This window comes from Capricornis sumatraensis, chromosome 19 (genome assembly GCF_032405125.1).
Source record: "Capricornis sumatraensis isolate serow.1 chromosome 19, serow.2, whole genome shotgun sequence".
NCBI classification, from domain to species: Eukaryota; Metazoa; Chordata; class Mammalia; order Artiodactyla; family Bovidae; genus Capricornis; species Capricornis sumatraensis.
In genome coordinates this window covers 66,281,311-66,298,329 of record NC_091087.1, presented here as the reverse complement: position 1 = coordinate 66,298,329, position 17,019 = coordinate 66,281,311, and the positions used below count along the sequence as shown (strand labels likewise).

Genomic DNA, 17,019 nt, shown 5'->3' with positions numbered 1-17,019 from the left:
GTAAATTACAGAAAAGAGAACAAGAGCACATGGGATAAAAGAGAGAAAAAAAACAAGAATACTGAGATAAGGTTTTATACTTTACTTGAAGTGATATAGTATTATCAGATACGTATTGATGAGTTAAAGATTTATTGTACATTCTCAATACACTGAAAAAATACACAAACTAGGAAGTACAAGTTTTAATCCAACAGTTGAGTGAAACAAAAACATGAAAACGCCTCAAATAATCCAAAAATACAGCAAGAGGAAAAACAAAACAAACTACAGATGGATCAAATGTAAAACAAATAGAAAGTTAGAAGATCTACCCCAGTCATATCACTAATCCCTTCTCGTGACTAAAATTATAGCTGGACTATAGCCCAGCAGGCTGCTGTGCCCATGGGATTCTCCAGGCCAGAATACTGGCGTGGGTCGCCACGCCCTCTTCCAGTAGATCTTCCCGACCCAGGGATCAAACTCACCTCACCCTTATGGAAATGCAAATCAAAACTATAGTAAACCCTACCTCAAATCTAGGAGGGATTATTAATAATAATAATAATAGATGCTAAACAACACATGTTGTCAAGGATATGGAGAAATGAACCCATCGTACATTGCTGGTGAGAAAGTAAAATGGTGCAGTTGCTCTAGAAATTGGTTTGGTGGTTCTTCAAAGAGCTAATTGTAGAATGAGCACATGAGCCAGCAATTCCACGCCTATGTACACACCCAGGGAAAATGGAAACGTGCCCACATGACAGCGTACACATGACTGTCTAGGGCAGCTTATTTATAAGACCCCAGAAACCTAAAACAGCAAAACGATCAGCAAAGTGACAAATAGACAAACACAGTGCTGTATACTCAGACAATGGAACACTCTTCAGCCACAGAAAGATACGAAATACTGATACACACGCAACGTGGATGAATCTTGAAAACATGATACGTGAAAGAAGCTGGTCACCAAAGGCCACGTATCGTATTACTCCCTTTACATAAAATATACAGATGTTAAATCCAGAGATACCACAATCATATTAGTAGTTACCATGCCCTGGGGAAAGGGTATAATGGGGAGTGAAAGCTTGAAAGGTATGGGATTTCCTTTGGGGGTGATTAAAATTGTTAGAAACTAAAAAAAAAAAAAAAAAAAAAAAAAAAAAAAACCACGATAGTTTCACAGCATTGTGAATGTGATAATCATCATTAAATTTTATACTTTAAAATGGTTAATTTTATGTTATGCAAATTTCACTTCAGTAGGGAGAGACTTAAGGGGAGAGTAATTAAATGCCTTGTGTAGACATTGTGTAGACATTGCTTGGGTCCTAATTTTAAAAGAATTTGTTTTTCAAGTTTAGGCACCCATCAGGGTAGTGATAACTTGATATTTGATAATATTAAGGACTTATGCTTATTTTTTGGAGAAGGCAATGGCACCCCACTCCAGTACTCTTGCCTGGAAAATCCCATGGACGGAGGAGCCTGGTGGGCTGCAGTCCATGGGGTAGCTAAGGGTCGGACACGACTGAGCGCCTTCACTCTCACTTTTCACTTTCATGCATTGGAGAAGGAAATGGCAACCCACTCCAGTGTTCTTGCCTGGAGAACCCCAGGGATGGGGGAGCCTGGTGGGCTGCTGTCTATGGGGTCGCACAGAGTTGGACACAACTGAAGCGAATTAGCAGCAGCAGCAGCATGCTTATTTTTAAGCATGATATGCCATTTTAAGCATTTTTAAAATTCTTATGATTAAAATAACAAGATGTGTAAGATTTGCTACAAAACAGATCCCAAAGAGGGAAAGGGTTAGGAAGCAGGGAATAATTGTATTGGCTCCATGTTAATAATGCTGAAGCTGCTGATATGTATGTGAGTTTATGTCATCCTCTCTATTTTTGCAATGCCTGAATTTTTCCATGAAAACAAAAGTCCTTGAGGGAGACACTGTGGTTTGTTTCCCAGTGCTTAATGCATTCCCAGCATGAAATGGGGGCTCAAGAGTGAATGAAGGAGGAAGGGAAGGCGTGGATGCCACACATATCATCATAACCCTTGTGTTCCTTCCTTTTACAACATCAAGCAAACATCAAGAGAAAGAATTGAAGATACTGACAAGTCAAGGAAAACTGAGACTGTGTGTGTTTATATCCAGGCAGTAGATGAGCAGAATAAAAATAAGTCATGAGAAACAAGACTCTTAAGAGTCCCTCGGAGTGCAAAGAGATCAAACCAGTAAGTTCTAAAGGAAATCAGTCCTGAACAGTCATTAGAAGCACTGATGCTGAAGCTGAAACTGCAATACTTCGGCCACCTGATGCAAAGAACTGACTCCTTGGAAAAGACTCTGATGCTGGGAAAGATTGAAGGCTGGAGGAGAAGGGGACAACAGAGGGTGAGATGTTCGGATGGCATCACTGACTCGATGGACATGAGTTTGAGCAAAGTCCGGGAGTTGGTGATGGACAGGGAAGCCTGACGTGCTGCAGTCTATGGGGTTGCAAAGCATCAGACATGACTGAGCGACTGAACTGAACTGACAGTAAACAAAACTGGGAGCAGATGAAGTCTGGCTCACACCCATTAACCCATGCTCACCCTGCTTCTGCACTCAGTCTGGAGGCCACCTGTGTGCCACCCCTGCCATCAGGCCAGCTCGGGGAGCAGAAGGCTTTTGAGCTGTAAAAGTTTTGCAAACACTCTCTCTGTTGAGTACATACTAACTTTTCTGCTGCATTAAAAAAAAAAAAAAAAAGCTGCTCATCCCCCTCCAGGAACACCCAGACCTGGATGCAGATGCATCCTGGGCTGTGGTACCGGCTCCTTGCACACCTGGACCCAGGACAGCAGGGTCGCAGCCCCAAGCTGGGGCAGCTCACAGTCTCCTCCAGGGCAATGCCAGGTGGCACCGGCCAAGGGGCAAACAGCTATGAGCACCAGCATTCAGGCAGGAAAGGAGTTAATTCTCAAAAGAAAGACTCTCGGGATGTTTGTATTGCCTCTGGAGCCATCCGACTCTGGAAGAACCATTTCAGTGACCTCCTATCTTCTCACACATGTTCATGCATGTACACACGCACACTCTCTCACACACACACTACTGTTTATCCCACTGTCGATGAGGAAACTGAGGGCCAAGGAGGCCCACCCCTGTGCCACGGGGCAGAGTGGCCTTTCTCCATCTCACTGACACCCTCAGACTGTTTGTGCCCATTCCGGTGACCCTACGTCTCTCACCCTCAACTCTTTCTGCCCTAGGCTGTGTCCTCCCACACTGAATCTCAGACCCACGACTGCGTGTCTCTCTGGGCCGTGTTTTCAGGCCTCTCCACCTCCATCCTCAGCCCTTGCAGATGGCACCTCAAACTCCACAAGGAGGCTGCCAAGGAGGGAGACAGAGAGCCCATGACTCGGGAGGGCAAGCACCAGGAATTCCTGGAATCAGACATCAGGGAACCCCTTGCGGAGCCTGGCAGATCTGTAAGACGTCATGGTCCCCTCTGTCTCATCTCAGGCTTCCCCCTACCCCACCCGCAGGGCAAATATCACTTAGCATGTGATGTTGGCTCCTATGCTGGAAATCAGCAGAGGCCTTGGAGCTAAGGAGACACCAGAGCATCCTAGCAGGAAACCCACCTGTCCCTCACGGGAGAAGTCTTGACCTTAACTCTCATCCTCCACTGGTCAGGATCCCCTCCCTCCTTCTCCATCCCAGGCACTCGGCTTTCTCCAGGGATTCTGGGCACCAGCCCCCTGGCTTCTTCCTGTGCAGCCCTGGGTTAGCGGTGCTGTCAAGCCACATCTAATAACTATCCCTTAGGACTGTGCCATGCTGCAGCCTTGTGGCTGGTCACCCCAACCCCTGAATCTCTCCTAAGGTCACACAAACAGACCCAAAGAACTAGCAGCATCTTTGTAACACACAAGCCAACTTCAGCCCAGCTCTTGCCAGGCTGAAGGCTGAACTCTAGAAAAGTTGACTGCACCCCCTCTTAGCTCTCCTTCTCTTGCCTTCCACTCAGGGCGGGGCTTCCCTCATTCTGCTCACCTTGTCCTTGCTCTGCCCCTCTGTGGCTTTAGATCACTGCATCCCAGGAACCACTCTTCTCCCCTTACCTCTAACTCGCCTTCCCTGTCCACTGTCTGCCTCTCCCGTGGTCCTGGGGTGACGGATTTCCTCCCTGGCTCCCCGCTCCTCCCCACTTTGTTCCTCCCCCTGGTGCCTTGCCTTTTGGGGTGTCCTCCTCTTTGCACCCCTTGACACTCAGCTTAGGGGACCTCCTTCCATCCATGCTCATCTGTCCATCCTGGGAGGATCAATCCTGTTGCTTTCCTCCTGCCTGATTCTCTCCTGAACTTCCCCTGAGCAGATCCCTTTGCTGCCTCCTGGGAACCATGCAAATCTCCTCACATCAACCCTCTGTTTAAACCCCTTTAAAGCTGCCTAGGACCCTATGGAATTTCCCAGAACCCTCGCTGAGTCCCAGGCCCCCGGTTCTCCAGTGGCTCCACCATGGCCCCGTGCTCCCTGCCGCCCCTCACTTTCTGCTCTAGTTGTGCCCAATTTCTTTCCCTTTCTTGAAAATGCCCCCCTCACATTTTCTCTTGCTGGCAACACTCTGCTCTCTGTTCACCTACAACCTTCTACCTTTCCTGGGCTGGCAGCTCTGCAATCCCCTCCTCCAGGAAGCCTTCCCTGACTTCCTGCTGAGCCTGGTCCTCCCCTCTCAGCCTCCAATCCCTTTGTTCATCACTCATCTTCCCCGTTATATTCTAACTCCCATGAGGGCCATTGCTGCAAAAATCTTTGTGGGTCGAGTGGCTTTGTGGTTTAGAGAGTTCCTCTGACATCCATCTGGTTGGGATAACATCTTGCTGGCAGTAATTTCTAGCTGTGGGGGAATTACTGAGCCTCTCTGTTCCTCAGTTTCCCCACTGGTAAAGTGGATAAGTAACAGCAAGTATCTCATGTGACATAAACGTGTTATTCCAGGTAGAGGTCTTAGCAGCTTATTTGGAAGAGAGATCTCCAAGAGACGTCAGTTGTGGCTGACGTCACCATTACTGTGTGCTCTCCCTGGGGATCTCACAGCCCCAGTACATCAGGGGGATGAAGGACTGTGTGTTGCTCTTATTACACATTGTGCGTCTATTGCTCTTTCACTCCTAGGAGCACCATATTGGCGGCTGATGGGATCCTCTGTCAGGGGAGGAGGTGGAATTGGCCAGGTGGTGGAGGAGCTCAGCTAGGAACCTTGAAGTAGCTGTTCTCCCAGGTTGGGGTGCTCGGGGGCAGAGGGGTGATCCTTGGGGAGGAGGCCCAGCTCAGCTGCAGGAAGGAGGGGTCCAGGGGCATGTGCCAGAAGAGGCTGGGGTTGGAGCCCCTGCAAGTGAGCACCAGGGCACATCCCAGGCCCTGAGGAGGAAGGAGTGAACCTTGACCTGGACCCAGAGCCCCTGGAAGTGGACAGCAGGGGCCCCTCACAGTTCTAGTCCTGAGGTCCAGTGGGCTTGGTCACAGGCGCAAAGCCTGCTCCTGGGCCGGCTGGTGAGGCTGAGGCAGAAGGGCCCAGTGGTGGGGTGGGCTGAATGTGTTGGTAGGTTGAGAGGCTTGGCCTTGGGGCCCAGCAGCAGGGCGGAGACGCACAGGAAAACATCCAGTCCAAGGAAGGGGCTTTATTGTTCTGTGGCTCAGAGGCTCCTTGTCACCAGGACATACAGCCCCTGTGCACCTGGAGCCCCTAGCACTGTCGCTGTCATCTTCCAAGGATGAGCAGAGGGGGCCAGGCTACTCCCAGGGACCTGGGCACCCAGCTCCTTAGGGAGGAGGGGAGCTCTAGGCTTCCTTGGGGTTGGTGACTTTGGCCAAAAAGATGATGCTCTGAGTGTCTTTGCAGAATATGGAAATCAGAAAGGGCCTGTTGAAACTGACAGTTAACGTGTGCAAGGCTGAAGTCATCATTACGACAGCTGTGACAGCAGCTCCTTCCGTGCCCTCCTCGCCCACATCGAGCACGGCCTTGTGGACCACCTGTGGGGATGCCGGAAGATTACCCACTGGAGACGGGGGAGGCAGGGTGTGAGCAGGGGCCTGAGTGCCTCTGGGGACCGACATTCATCCACCTGCTCCTGGTCTGTCACTGCACTGTCAACCTGCTCAATCTGTCTGTCTTCCCATCCAACTATCAGCTGGTTTGCCGTTGTGATGCTTGGATGTGGAAAGTGAAGATGAGAGTCCTGGGCCCAGGGTCAGAGAGGCAAAGAGCAGGGGCTCCTGGACCTGGATCCCTCTCTGTCTGAGTCCACAGACTCTGCTGTCCCCCAAGCACCCACTAGTGTAGGGGGCGGGCAGATCGAGGCACTTTTCTTGCAGGGAACCGTCCAGTCCTTCCATGCCGAAGTTGCAGATGAGCAGCACTGCTTTCTGCACCACGGTGGCCCCAGCTGGTGTGTCCCTGAGCCCTCAGCTACTTTGCCTAGGACTGGCTTCCCAGCCCTGGACCACAAGGCCCCATGGCCCCTGTGTCTCCTTCACCAGGCCCTCTGGCAGGTGGGGTGCAGGGGAGACTGCAGGGCTGCGCAGCCACCCCCATTCATTCTAACTTCTCTGCTTCTAGGATGGCAGCACCAGGACCCATGGTGTCCTTCTCTCCTGCTCTTAGTATCTATTCATCACGACGGCCCTGAGCCATTGTTAGTACCTCTTACCTGCTCTGCCAGTTTCTTTATGCTGGGTAAGAACTATCACCATATTTTGTAGATGAAAAAAACTGAGGGCCACAGGACTTTAACTATTTGCCTCTTTAGGCGTGAAAAGTAGAGCTTGGCACGGGGTCCTCCACTGATTCCACTCCAGAGGAATTCTTTCCCACTGATGGACTCCTGGTCACATTATATTTCAGGGAAGTTGGGGACAACTCCCAATATGATTGCAACCCAATCCTGGGGAGGGTGATTGATTTATAGGAAATTCAATTAATTTGCAAATTCAGAATTAGTCAAACATCTGCCTGTCTGCCCCCATTCAAGCTCCTATAAAAAGGATGAATTGTCCAAAGTTTAGACTTACCTGGGAAACTGCCAGCTTGTGGTCATTTGTGATTCCTGAGAAGTCCGCATGGTTGGTGAAGATTTTCTTCATACCCAGGTGGGAAAGGATGTCTTTCAGCTGATAGTTGCTGGAGATGGAAAACCTTGGCAGGCTGAGTTTATCTATATGTCTAGGAAATTAGAAAGATAAACTTGAACTCACGCAGGACAGTGTCTGCCTTTCTTTCATCTCACAGTTTGATCTTTTGTGGTTTCATCTCCAACCACCTCCTTAACACTGGAAAGATAAACTTTCTTCCTCAGTGTCTAGACCCCTCAGGCTAACTCTCCTTAATTCCTAATTATGCATTCCTGACTGCAAGAGTCTAATGTCCCTAGGGCTGGGGCTGCGGTGTTGCCTACAAAGGTCCTCGCCTCTCCCCTGCAAGGTTGCAGGCAAGGAAAATACCCTCCTCCAACAGGGATTTCACAGTTGCTAGGAGATTGTGCCCGGGAGGCTGCTCCACAGGCACCGGGAAGGCTTCCTGCAGGAGGTGGCATGGAGCCTGAGTCCCAGGGGAGAGGATGGATCTGACTGGGTGAAGAGGAGCCTGGGAGGAGGTGGGTGCACTTACAGGAATGTGGGAAGCCAGAGGGGCTGCTCCACAGCACAAGGGCGGCCTGAGTGTGGGTGGCAGGGAAGGAAGGAGCTGAACAGGGGCTTGGAGGGGACCTGGGGGGCTGGGGGCTGCAGTCAGGGAACTTGGGGACATGAATCATCCAATTCAGGGTCTCCACCTTGCCTTCCCAGTTGAGGAGAGGACAGCTTCAGCTTCTGAGCAGAGCCGCCAGCAGTTTCTTGGAACAAGAGATGCTGTCTCCCACCCAGAGGCCTCCCTCCCTCTCTCTCTCTCTCTGTATTTCCCTTAAGACTCTTGTCAGGCTATCTGGTCTTAGATGCCAAATATGAGGAGGCTGAGATTCCCCTTAAACTGTGGGGTGTCCCCCTATGGCTGCCCGCACCCCCTGCCTACCCGCCCCTGCAGACCCTGGCCCAGCACTGCCTCTCCCCTTGTGCCCCTGAGATCGGTCTCCTGAATCCCACCTCCTGGCCCGTGTGTCTACCCTCCATTTACCCAGAGCCCGACCCCTCCCCACGCTTCCTGCTCCTCCTGGTCCAGCCCCCAGCGCCCTCCCCTGGGTGGCCCCCCTGGGCTCCTGGTGGCCTCCCTGCCTCCATGCATGTCCTCTGCCATCCGCTCTCCACTCGGCGCCCTGGGTGGTTCTTTTGAAACATCACTCAGATCTTCTACTCTTTGACTCAAAACCTTGTGATCAATTTCCATTTCCCTTAGACGGTGGGGGAGTCAAGGAGCCTGCAAGACTCCAACTGACCTTAGTCCTCCCCGAGGACCCCGACTTCTCCCAGCTTCCCTTCTCCCTCCCTCTGCTCTCCTGCTCTGGCCTCACTAATCCTCAACCACACCAGGCTTGCTCCTGCCTCGGGGGCTTTGCAATGGCTGTTCCTTTGGTCAGCAATGCTTTTCCCCACGACATCCACATGACTCAGTCCCTCACCTCAAACAACACCTAAGGGCTATCCTAATTATAATCACAAACTACCCCTGGGTCCAATTTTCCTTCTCTTTTTCCTTTATTTTCCCTCACCTCACCATTTCCCATCTCTCTGAGTATGAATTTAGTTATTTCTTTCTTATCTGTCTCCCCCAACTACAAATTAAGTGCCATGAAGGTAGGGAATTTAGTGTTTTATTTGCTGAGAGTCCCTTGCACTGCAAGGAGATCCAACCAGTCCATTCTGAAGAAGATCAGCCCCGGGATTTCTTTGGAAGGAATGATGCTAAAGCTGAAACTCCAGTACTTTGGCCACCTCATGTAAAGAGTTAACTCATTGGAAAAGATTCTGATGCTGGGAGGGACTGGGGGCAGGAGGAGAAGGGGACGACAGAGGATGAAATGGCTGGATGCCATCACCGACTCAATGGATGTGAGTTTGAGTGAACTCCGGGAGTTGGTGATGGACAGGGAGGCCTAGTTTGCTGCGGTTCATGGGGTTGCAAAGAGCTGGACATGACTGAGTGACTGAACTGAATTGAACTTGCTGACTCAGGATCCAAATTATCCCCTTAGACATAACATGATCTTCATTAATTAATTCAACCAGTGCTAAGTGGATAAATGAATAAATGAGTGACTATGATGGAAAGACAGTGTAAAGCTGGTCCTCAGAGCCTGTCTCACTTGAGCCGTCACCTGATCCCGATTCTATCCCTTCCTCTCCACTGTCGAAAGGCGGAGCCAAAGAAACAACTGCCTGAGCGTTGGGTGTTCTGTTGAGGATCCTCCTGACTCAATACATGTTGATGTGAGAGGAACCCTCAGTCCCCTTGCTATCCCTTCCTCTGATGTCATCATCCTATGGAAGGAAAAATTTTGCCCCCAAATCCCTAAGTTAGCAAAGGGCAAAGTCATCTCAGAACAGGTTCTCCCACCATTGTCCTGCCCCCGGACATTCCTGAGGCCCTGTTGCTGGGGGTCAGGAGTCCAGGAAGAGGGGGAAGGACCAAGAGAGCAGCTGAATTCACAGCTCTGGGTCCTGGGGAGTTACCTGGGCTGCAGGGAGTTTCGCCACCTGGTCAGCGTCTCCGGGATCAGCTTGGCTTCCAGGTCCTGCATTTTGCCCTCGTCGGGGAGGATGAAGAGGGCGCTGTCGTTGCTGGTGTACATGAGCTCCACCAGCGTGCAGCCCAGCTCCTCGTCCCGGAAGTAAGGGGTTTCCAGGCCAAGGGTCATCATGGGCACCTGCACCTTCTTGTCCTTGCTCACGAGGAACTCTGAGTCATAAGTGCGGTCAGGATTAAACGGCGTCTTCCACTGGGCTGGAGGAGAAGCAATAGATGAGGAGTCTGTGAGCGCAAGGCTGTGTCCGCTCGCTCTTCTGCCCTGGTCCCTCAGTGGGGAAGACCCTCTATGCACCAGCTGTGCCCCTGTACCACGTGCCTCTAGGGTGGGCCTGCCAGGTGTGCACACACACCTGGGCAGGTGGGTAAGCCCTTGGGGATGGGGGTGAACCATGCAGGTCAGGATTGAGAAGAGGGGCATGAAACAAAGCTGGTTAGTTGTTCTACATGCAAAGTCAACAGGAAATATGGAGGACAAGGGAGAGATGGGGATGAGGCTGGGCCTGGGGAGATACAGGACCTCCTCGTCCTTCAAGGGAACATGTTAGTGACCGGGTTAGTCATTGGCTTTTCAGGGAGGACACACATCCCTGCAGGCTTGTGAGCCTGGCTGGAGCAGGAGTCACACAGGGATCCGGAGTGCAGGGTGGGGTTAACAGAGGAGAGGACTCAGGTCTCCACCCAGGAGGATGAATCCGCGCTGAGGACAGGACTTCTAGAGGAGTTCAGGGCTCTGGGGCTTCAGGGAATGTGAATCCACCCCCACCTCCTGCTTCATTTCCACCCCTGCCTGTGTCCTCAAGGTTAGAGGTGGGCATAGACGGAAAGGGAGGCTGCTTGGGGTGACCCTGGGGAAGAGACTTGTAAGGAGAAAGTCCTAAGGTGGAAAAGGAAAGGGAAGCAAAGAAAACTCAAAAAAACAAACATAGCAGGACAGGCCTGGATTCATTTTTAAGAATAATTCAGTTCTAAGCTTTTATTTAGAGACAACTACAGTGGCCCAAGAGGGCTGCTCTGGACTCTGCCAAGAGTCCTCTGCTCTGGACTAACTTGGCTCCAAGAGCTGGTGCCTCTTACACAGCTGACCACTTCCTGACTTGATTATCTATCTCTAGGTCCCTATTGGCCCTTCTTGCTCCCTGTGCAAAATCCATCTGCCTCTACTCCGCCCCTAGTGAATATCCAGGCGGAGGTTTGCCATGCTGACCTCCTGTCACTGGGACCAGGCATCAGACCAGCTTGAAGCTGGAAAAGGATCCTGTCTAGGAGGCTCCCTTCTGCAGAGGCTGTTCCCGGATGGTGGCCTGACCTGTTCCACCCTAAGTTGATAGAAGAGCACAGATGAAGACCCTGGGGGTTCGCAGGCTCCTCAGAGTCTGTCTCACCCTGAAGACCACTGGCCTCACCGGGAGCCTTCAGAGACCAAGTCCCCCGGCAGGTCAGAGCCAGCCCATAGTGGGCACAGCTGAGGGTTCCCGAGGGCTCCAACACCACCTCATCAGGAAGGACACACACAAGAGTGATGGGAATGGGAAGGCCCTTCCTCTAGCAGCCGGGTAAGATGAAGTCAAAACAAAGCTCTCCCTCTGCATCAGACAAAGGGTTAGCAGCTTCCCTGCACTAACATCCTGTAACAACCATTGGAGTTTGGGAAATCTCAAGACAGTCAAAGCCAATGATTGGGGCAGGGCCTTAGTGCCGAAGCCCCTTAAGTTGAGGGCAGCCTTCTCTATAGTGTTTGGCCTAATGACAGTTGACTAAGCCAGGAAATAGCCCTGAAGCCTCATAAAATAAGTATTTGTTCCTCTGAACCCCAAACTAGGCACCCACCTTTAAAGAAGATATAATTCAACAAGATTAAATCTGTGAGCTGGTCATGATCATTGAACAGCTTCTCAATTTTTCCATGAGTTTTATTCTTCACATATTCATTGATAAGCTTTACGGCAGCTTTGGAATCCTTGAAGTTGATGGACAAAACCTCAGAGGCATAAAAAGCCTCGGCATCTTTCCTGAATTTGTCCAGCAGCGTCAGCTCCTCCGGCACAAACATGGCGTTGCCCACGCTCAGCTGCAGCTGGTTGCTGGGCTGATTGAACGTCTGCAGGAGGTGCTGGAAGCCCTGGTGGATTTCTGTCTCGGGGGTCTCTGTGAGGTTGAACTTGAGACCTTCCAGGATCTCCGTCACAGTGGGGCCACGGGCCCCCAGGGACAGGAAGGCCAAGGCTATGGAGATGCTCAGAGGGGAGAAGATGACATTCTTATTGGGGTTCTTCAAAGCCAACTGCTTGTAGAGGCTGAAAGCAAAGTCGGTGTTGCTGGAGGCTAATGCATGGTCATCCACAGATGTCCCTTTGTGCTGTCCTTCTGGGGTCACATTCTCTGGGAGGCTGTGGACCCTGGAGCAGAGCCCAGCCAGCAGGAGCCCCAGAGCCAGGAGGGGGCCCATTCTCTCTGCCCTCATGTCTGAAAAGCAAAGCTCCTTTCAGTCTCCACGTGTCAGATGACTTCCCAACCCCCACCCTCTGTCCCTTGTGGTCTCTGTTCTCTTGGCCCTGCTGCTGTGGGACCTCACAGGGGTAGGCACCCTCCTGGGCTCCCAACACACACGAGGAGGCTCTGGGCTCCTTCTCACCCTTTGATCAAGTGCTGTGATCGTTAGCAATTTCCCCGGTGGAGAGACTGGGCAGAGAAGGGAAGGGGCTTTTCCAAGGTCACACAGCAGGCAGTAGAGAGAGTGAGGGTGAGGAGCCTTGGGTGCCTGGCTCCAGGGCGGGGAAGCTGGTGGTGGGTGTGAGGTGCTGTCCAGCGAGAACCCATCTCCCTTCTTCTGGGAGGAGACACCATCAGAGCACCTAGGAAGCAGGGCTCCTTTCCCACCGTGCCCCCTCTCTGTCCCCCCAGGAAGGAGCCCTGCACTGATCAGAGGACACAGCACCTCTCCCCGCCTCTGAGGACAAGGGTGTGACCTCAGGGAGGCTCTCCCGTCGAGGTGCCTGGTCACAGTGAGGGTTCAGGAGAGAGGCCGCCACAGGCAGTGGGAGTCGTGCTGTAGCCTGGCTGCCCTGAGGAGGGCTGGTGTAAAGAACAAGGAGGGCAGAGCGTTCTGCTCAGCCCCTGCCATGTGGGCACGTGGAGGGTGTTTCCATCAAGAACCTGGAAAGGCCTCCTGGTGGGGAGAAGCAGGGTGAGCTCAGAGTCTCAGGGACCTGGTTGAGGATTTTGTTTGGACCACTTGTGAGTGCCATGCGGTGACAAGCATGACTGCACCTCTCTGATCCTCAGTTCCCACCTCCGTCCAGCACGTGGAACGGCTCAGGTGACATACAGGATGAAAGTGCTGGGCTCCATAGAGGAGTTCCAGACATGTCACCCCCTCCACTAGCGACACTTTCTGGGACTTTACAAGCCAGACTGTGATCCCTGGGGACAGAGGACAGAGCTACTGCCTGGGAAACCTCCAGGAGAGACTGAGGTCAAACCGGTGACCTCAGCAAAGAGGTCTGTTTCCCTTCAATCTCTGCCCCTCATCTCAGGATTCAGAGGAGAGAACACTGCTGGTGTGGTGAGGGGGGAAGTGGGGAGATTGAGGAGGGGAGGAGCCTGAGCTGAGTCTCAGCCAGAGCCCAGGGTAAAGGCCTTCGGACAAGCCTGAGGACAGGGGCGATCAACTGCCCCAACAATTTAGTTTGCTCAGGGCTAATGCAATGGTTTCTTTCAAAAAGAGTGAAATATTTTCTTCCGAAATTATCCTGAAGGAATGGTGCTTTTTTTTTAGCCAGGTTAAAGCTCTATTTCTAAGCAGACTCCCCTCCCTTCTGCTTGGCCAGGGGCCCTAGAGGGACAGTGGAGCCTAGAAAACCCCCCTGGAGATCCTCTGCCCAGAGGGACCTGGGGCACTAATTCCATCCCCAGGGCTCTCTGAGGGCAGCGCCCTGTGCCAGGCCAGGAGACGCACCTCAGGGCCCTCGGGGGACCTCTGACCTGATGCTGGATGCACAGCTGGATGGGGCACAGCTGGCTCGAATCACAACCCCAAAGACTCAAAAGCAGAAATGCCCCCCAGAAGCCCTGGTGGCACATCCCTCCCTTTGCAGGATGAACACTGAGACCCAGAGAGAGGACTGGTCTTCAGAGGACTCAGAACCTTCCCAGCATCAGACACACGTCCTCCCACCTCCCTCATGCCTCAGGCCCTACCGACCCCTGATCGAGGCCAGAACCACCCTGGGAAAGGGGTCCCTTGGCTCCCAGGGTGGGAGCATCACGGATTACCTGCCTGCGAGAGCGGGATGTGGGCAGTGGATCCAGAGCCGCCGCCTGCCCGGATGCGGGAGTTTCCCGGGAGCTGCTGCCTATTTGTCCTGCAAACCCTCCTCCAGGCTTGTGAAATGTAGGCGGGGACAGCACAGGACTCTGTCCTCTGACTGGAAATGGGCAGATGACCATCCCTGGTAACAGGTGTCATCAGATATACTCAAACAATCTAGTTACCAAAATTGCTTTTTCTGCTAAAAAAATAACCACAAAATTAGCACACACAAAAAAGCCTATCCTGTGTTAGAGTTTTCTTCTGTTTATAAAATACTCATTGAGGAACATGTGACAACTCAGAAAATATCAAATGGACCACTGAAAATTTCTCCAAATTGTTGTTCTTTTTAAAGAGTTATTGACTCTTATTGGTGTTTTATTCCTGTTTCGGATATCCTCATTGAGGATCATGTAGAAACCCCGAAAAAGTAAAGAAGAGCTTGGAAAATATTCCCCAGAACTCTATTCCCCAGGGAAATCCCGAGTTAGCATTGCATTGTGTGTCTTTGTTGATCAATTTTCTCTGAAGTGTGTATGTGTGCACGTGTCTTTATGTGATAGGAATCTCCAAACACAAACTCACACATGTTTTTCTTTGTTTTGTTTTTCATTTGGCTACGCTAGGTCCTGGTTGAGGCAGGTGGGATCTTCAGTTTTGGCATGTGGGATCTAGTTCCCTGACCAGGGATCAAACACAGGCCCTCTGCATTGGGGGCGCTGAGTCTTAGCCCCCAGACCACCAGGGAAGGCTCTCACACATGGTTGTTAATATGCTATAAACTATTTGTTTGCAGCTTGATTTGCAAGTTGAAACACTCCTTTCTCATTCCCACAGGGCTGATGTGAGCCTGAGAACCCCAGAGAATGTCAGGAGCTCAAGTGTCTGGGGCCACTGGTCTCTGCCTTGACCTTCAAACTTCTGCCCTTCACTATTGGTTCAACGAAAGAGCCGGTTGTCCTCCACCCCTGATATTGATGTCTTAGATGTCTCATTGAGCCAATCTCAGGTATTTTCTGGGAATTTTTCAGGAATTTTCAGGGAATAAACCTACCCATTCATCCCTCATAGTCGCCACCCTCGAGCCATGACAACCCCTGACAGACCCCTGGGGGCCGCTGGGGGTTTCATCAAGCACAGTTTGCAAACCACTGGCTTTGAGATGAGGTTATGGCTTTTACATGAAGTAAGCTTCAATTCTGAAAGTACTATTCACCAGCTGTTTGAACCCAGGAAATTTACTGGAAATAAATCAACCTTAAACTCTTCAACTCTAAAATGCAGATAGCAACACTTGCCTGACTGGAAAGGGGTGGGAGGACATCTCTGTGAAGATTTAGTCAAATAATACTGAATGTGAGCTCTAATAGAACAACTTTTTGTTGTTGTTTTGCATAGTGTGGCATCGTTTGTTGTTCAGATACTAAGTTGTGTCCAACTCTTTGTGACACCATGGACTGTAGCATGCCAGAATTCCCTGTCCTTCACTATCTCCGAATTCAGTCCAGTTCAGTCGCTCAGTCATGTCTGACTCTTTGCGACCCCATGAATCGCAGCACGCCAGGCCTCCCTGTCCATCACCAACTCCCGGAGTTCACTCAGACTCACGTCCATCGAGTCAGTGATGCCATCCAGCCATCTCATCCTCTGTCGTCCCCTTCTCCTCCTGCCCCCAATCCCTCCCAGCATCAGAGTCTTTTCCAATGAGTCAAACTTTGCATGAGGTGGCCAAAGTACTGGAGTTTCAGCTTTAGCATCATTCCTTCCAAAGAAATCCCGGGGCTGATCTCCTTCAGAATGGACTGGTTGGATCTCCTTGCAGTCCAAGGGACTCTCAAGAGTCTTCTCCAACACCACAGTTCAAAAGCATCAATTCTTCGGCGCTCAGCCTTCTTCACAGTCCAACTCTCATATCCATACATGACCACTGGAAAAACCATAGCCTTGACTAGACGGACCTTAGTCAGCAAAGTAATGTCTCTGCTTTTGAATATGCTATCTAGGTTGGTCATAACTTTTCTTTCAAGGAGTAAGCATCTTTTAATTTCATGGCTGCAGTCACCATCTGCAGTGATTTTGGAGCCCAAAAAAATAAATTCTGACACTGTTTCCATTGTTTCCCCATCTATTATGTTTGGGTTTTTTTTTTTTTTTAATTGGTTTCTTTCAATTAGAATCCAAACAATGGCTACACAGGGAGTTTAGTTACCCTACATCAAATTCCCTCTTCTTTCTCTCTGAAATTGAGATATTTAGATACCTAAAAGTTAATCATTTTAAAGTGTAAAATTCAATGGCAATTGGTACGGTCTCAATTGCTGTGCAATCATCACTATGTTTTACTTTCCAGCTTTTAAAAAATCATCTCCAAATTCCCTGTGGGCTCATTGGTATAGAATTTACCTGCAAGGCAGGAGATGTGGGTTTAATCCCTGGGTCAGGAAGATGGCCTGGAGAAGGAAATGGCAACCCACTCTCGTATTCTTGCCTGGGAAATCCCATGGACAGAGGAGCCCGGTGGGCTACAGTCCCTGGGGGTTGCCAAAAAGAGTCAGACACAACTAAATGACTCAACAAACAGTGAGACCCCGTACCCGTTAAGCTCTCACTCTGCACTACTGCCTTTCCCCAACACTAAGAAGTAGTTGCTAATATGCTTTCTCTGTCTCCAGATTTAAGGTCTGCACCTTTTCTATAAAGGGAATCATACAGTATGTGATCTTTCGTCCCTGGCTTCATTCACTTAGCTTGATGCTTTCACGGTTCATCCACGGGGTGCGTGTGTCAGTCCTTCATTCCTTTCCATGGCTGAATGCCACTGGCTGAATTCGGTCCGTTGTCTGAATATATCACACTGTGTTTATCCATTTGTCAGTTGCTGGTCATTTGTCTGTTTCAGGTTTCGAGGGGTCATGCTACTGCAAACATTCAGGTACAGGCGGTTATGTGAAAATGCATTTTCGTTTTTCTTGGGTGTGTACA

General features: G+C 50.7%; 1 protein-coding gene across 2 annotated transcripts; it reads right to left on the bottom strand.

Moving 5' to 3' along the window:
• Window positions 1-5,655: 5,655 nt before the first annotated feature.
• On the bottom strand, window positions 5,656-14,132 carry LOC138095146 (serpin A3-7-like). Of its 2 annotated transcripts, none has more exons than XM_068991130.1 (5): window positions 14,001-14,132; window positions 11,556-12,191; window positions 9,653-9,923; window positions 7,064-7,214; window positions 5,656-6,025 (listed from the first exon to the last, which is right to left on the bottom strand). In XM_068991130.1, exons 2-5 carry the CDS (start codon window positions 12,187-12,189, stop codon window positions 5,831-5,833), a joined length of 1,251 nt encoding a protein of 416 aa, XP_068847231.1. In that variant the 5' UTR covers window positions 12,190-12,191; window positions 14,001-14,132; the 3' UTR covers window positions 5,656-5,830. The 2 variants fall into 2 exon arrangements, with proteins under 2 accessions (XP_068847231.1, XP_068847232.1); XM_068991131.1 differs by having other exon boundaries at window positions 14,005-14,067.
• Between the last annotated feature and the right edge of the window lie 2,887 nt (window positions 14,133-17,019).

Excerpts from the sequence above, each read along its gene's own strand:
- LOC138095146 (XM_068991130.1), bottom strand. The coding sequence starts at position 12,189 with ATGAGGGCAGAGAGAATGGGCCCCCTCCTGGCTCTGGGGCTCCTGCTG. Across the intron at positions 9,924-11,555 it reads GAATTATATCTTCTTTAAAG|CCCAGTGGAAGACGCCGTTT; the intron begins GTGGGTGCCTAG and ends CTTCTCCTCCAG. Across the intron at positions 7,215-9,652 it reads CGAAACTCCCTGCAGCCCAG|ACATATAGATAAACTCAGCC; the intron begins GTAACTCCCCAG and ends CTAATTTCCTAG.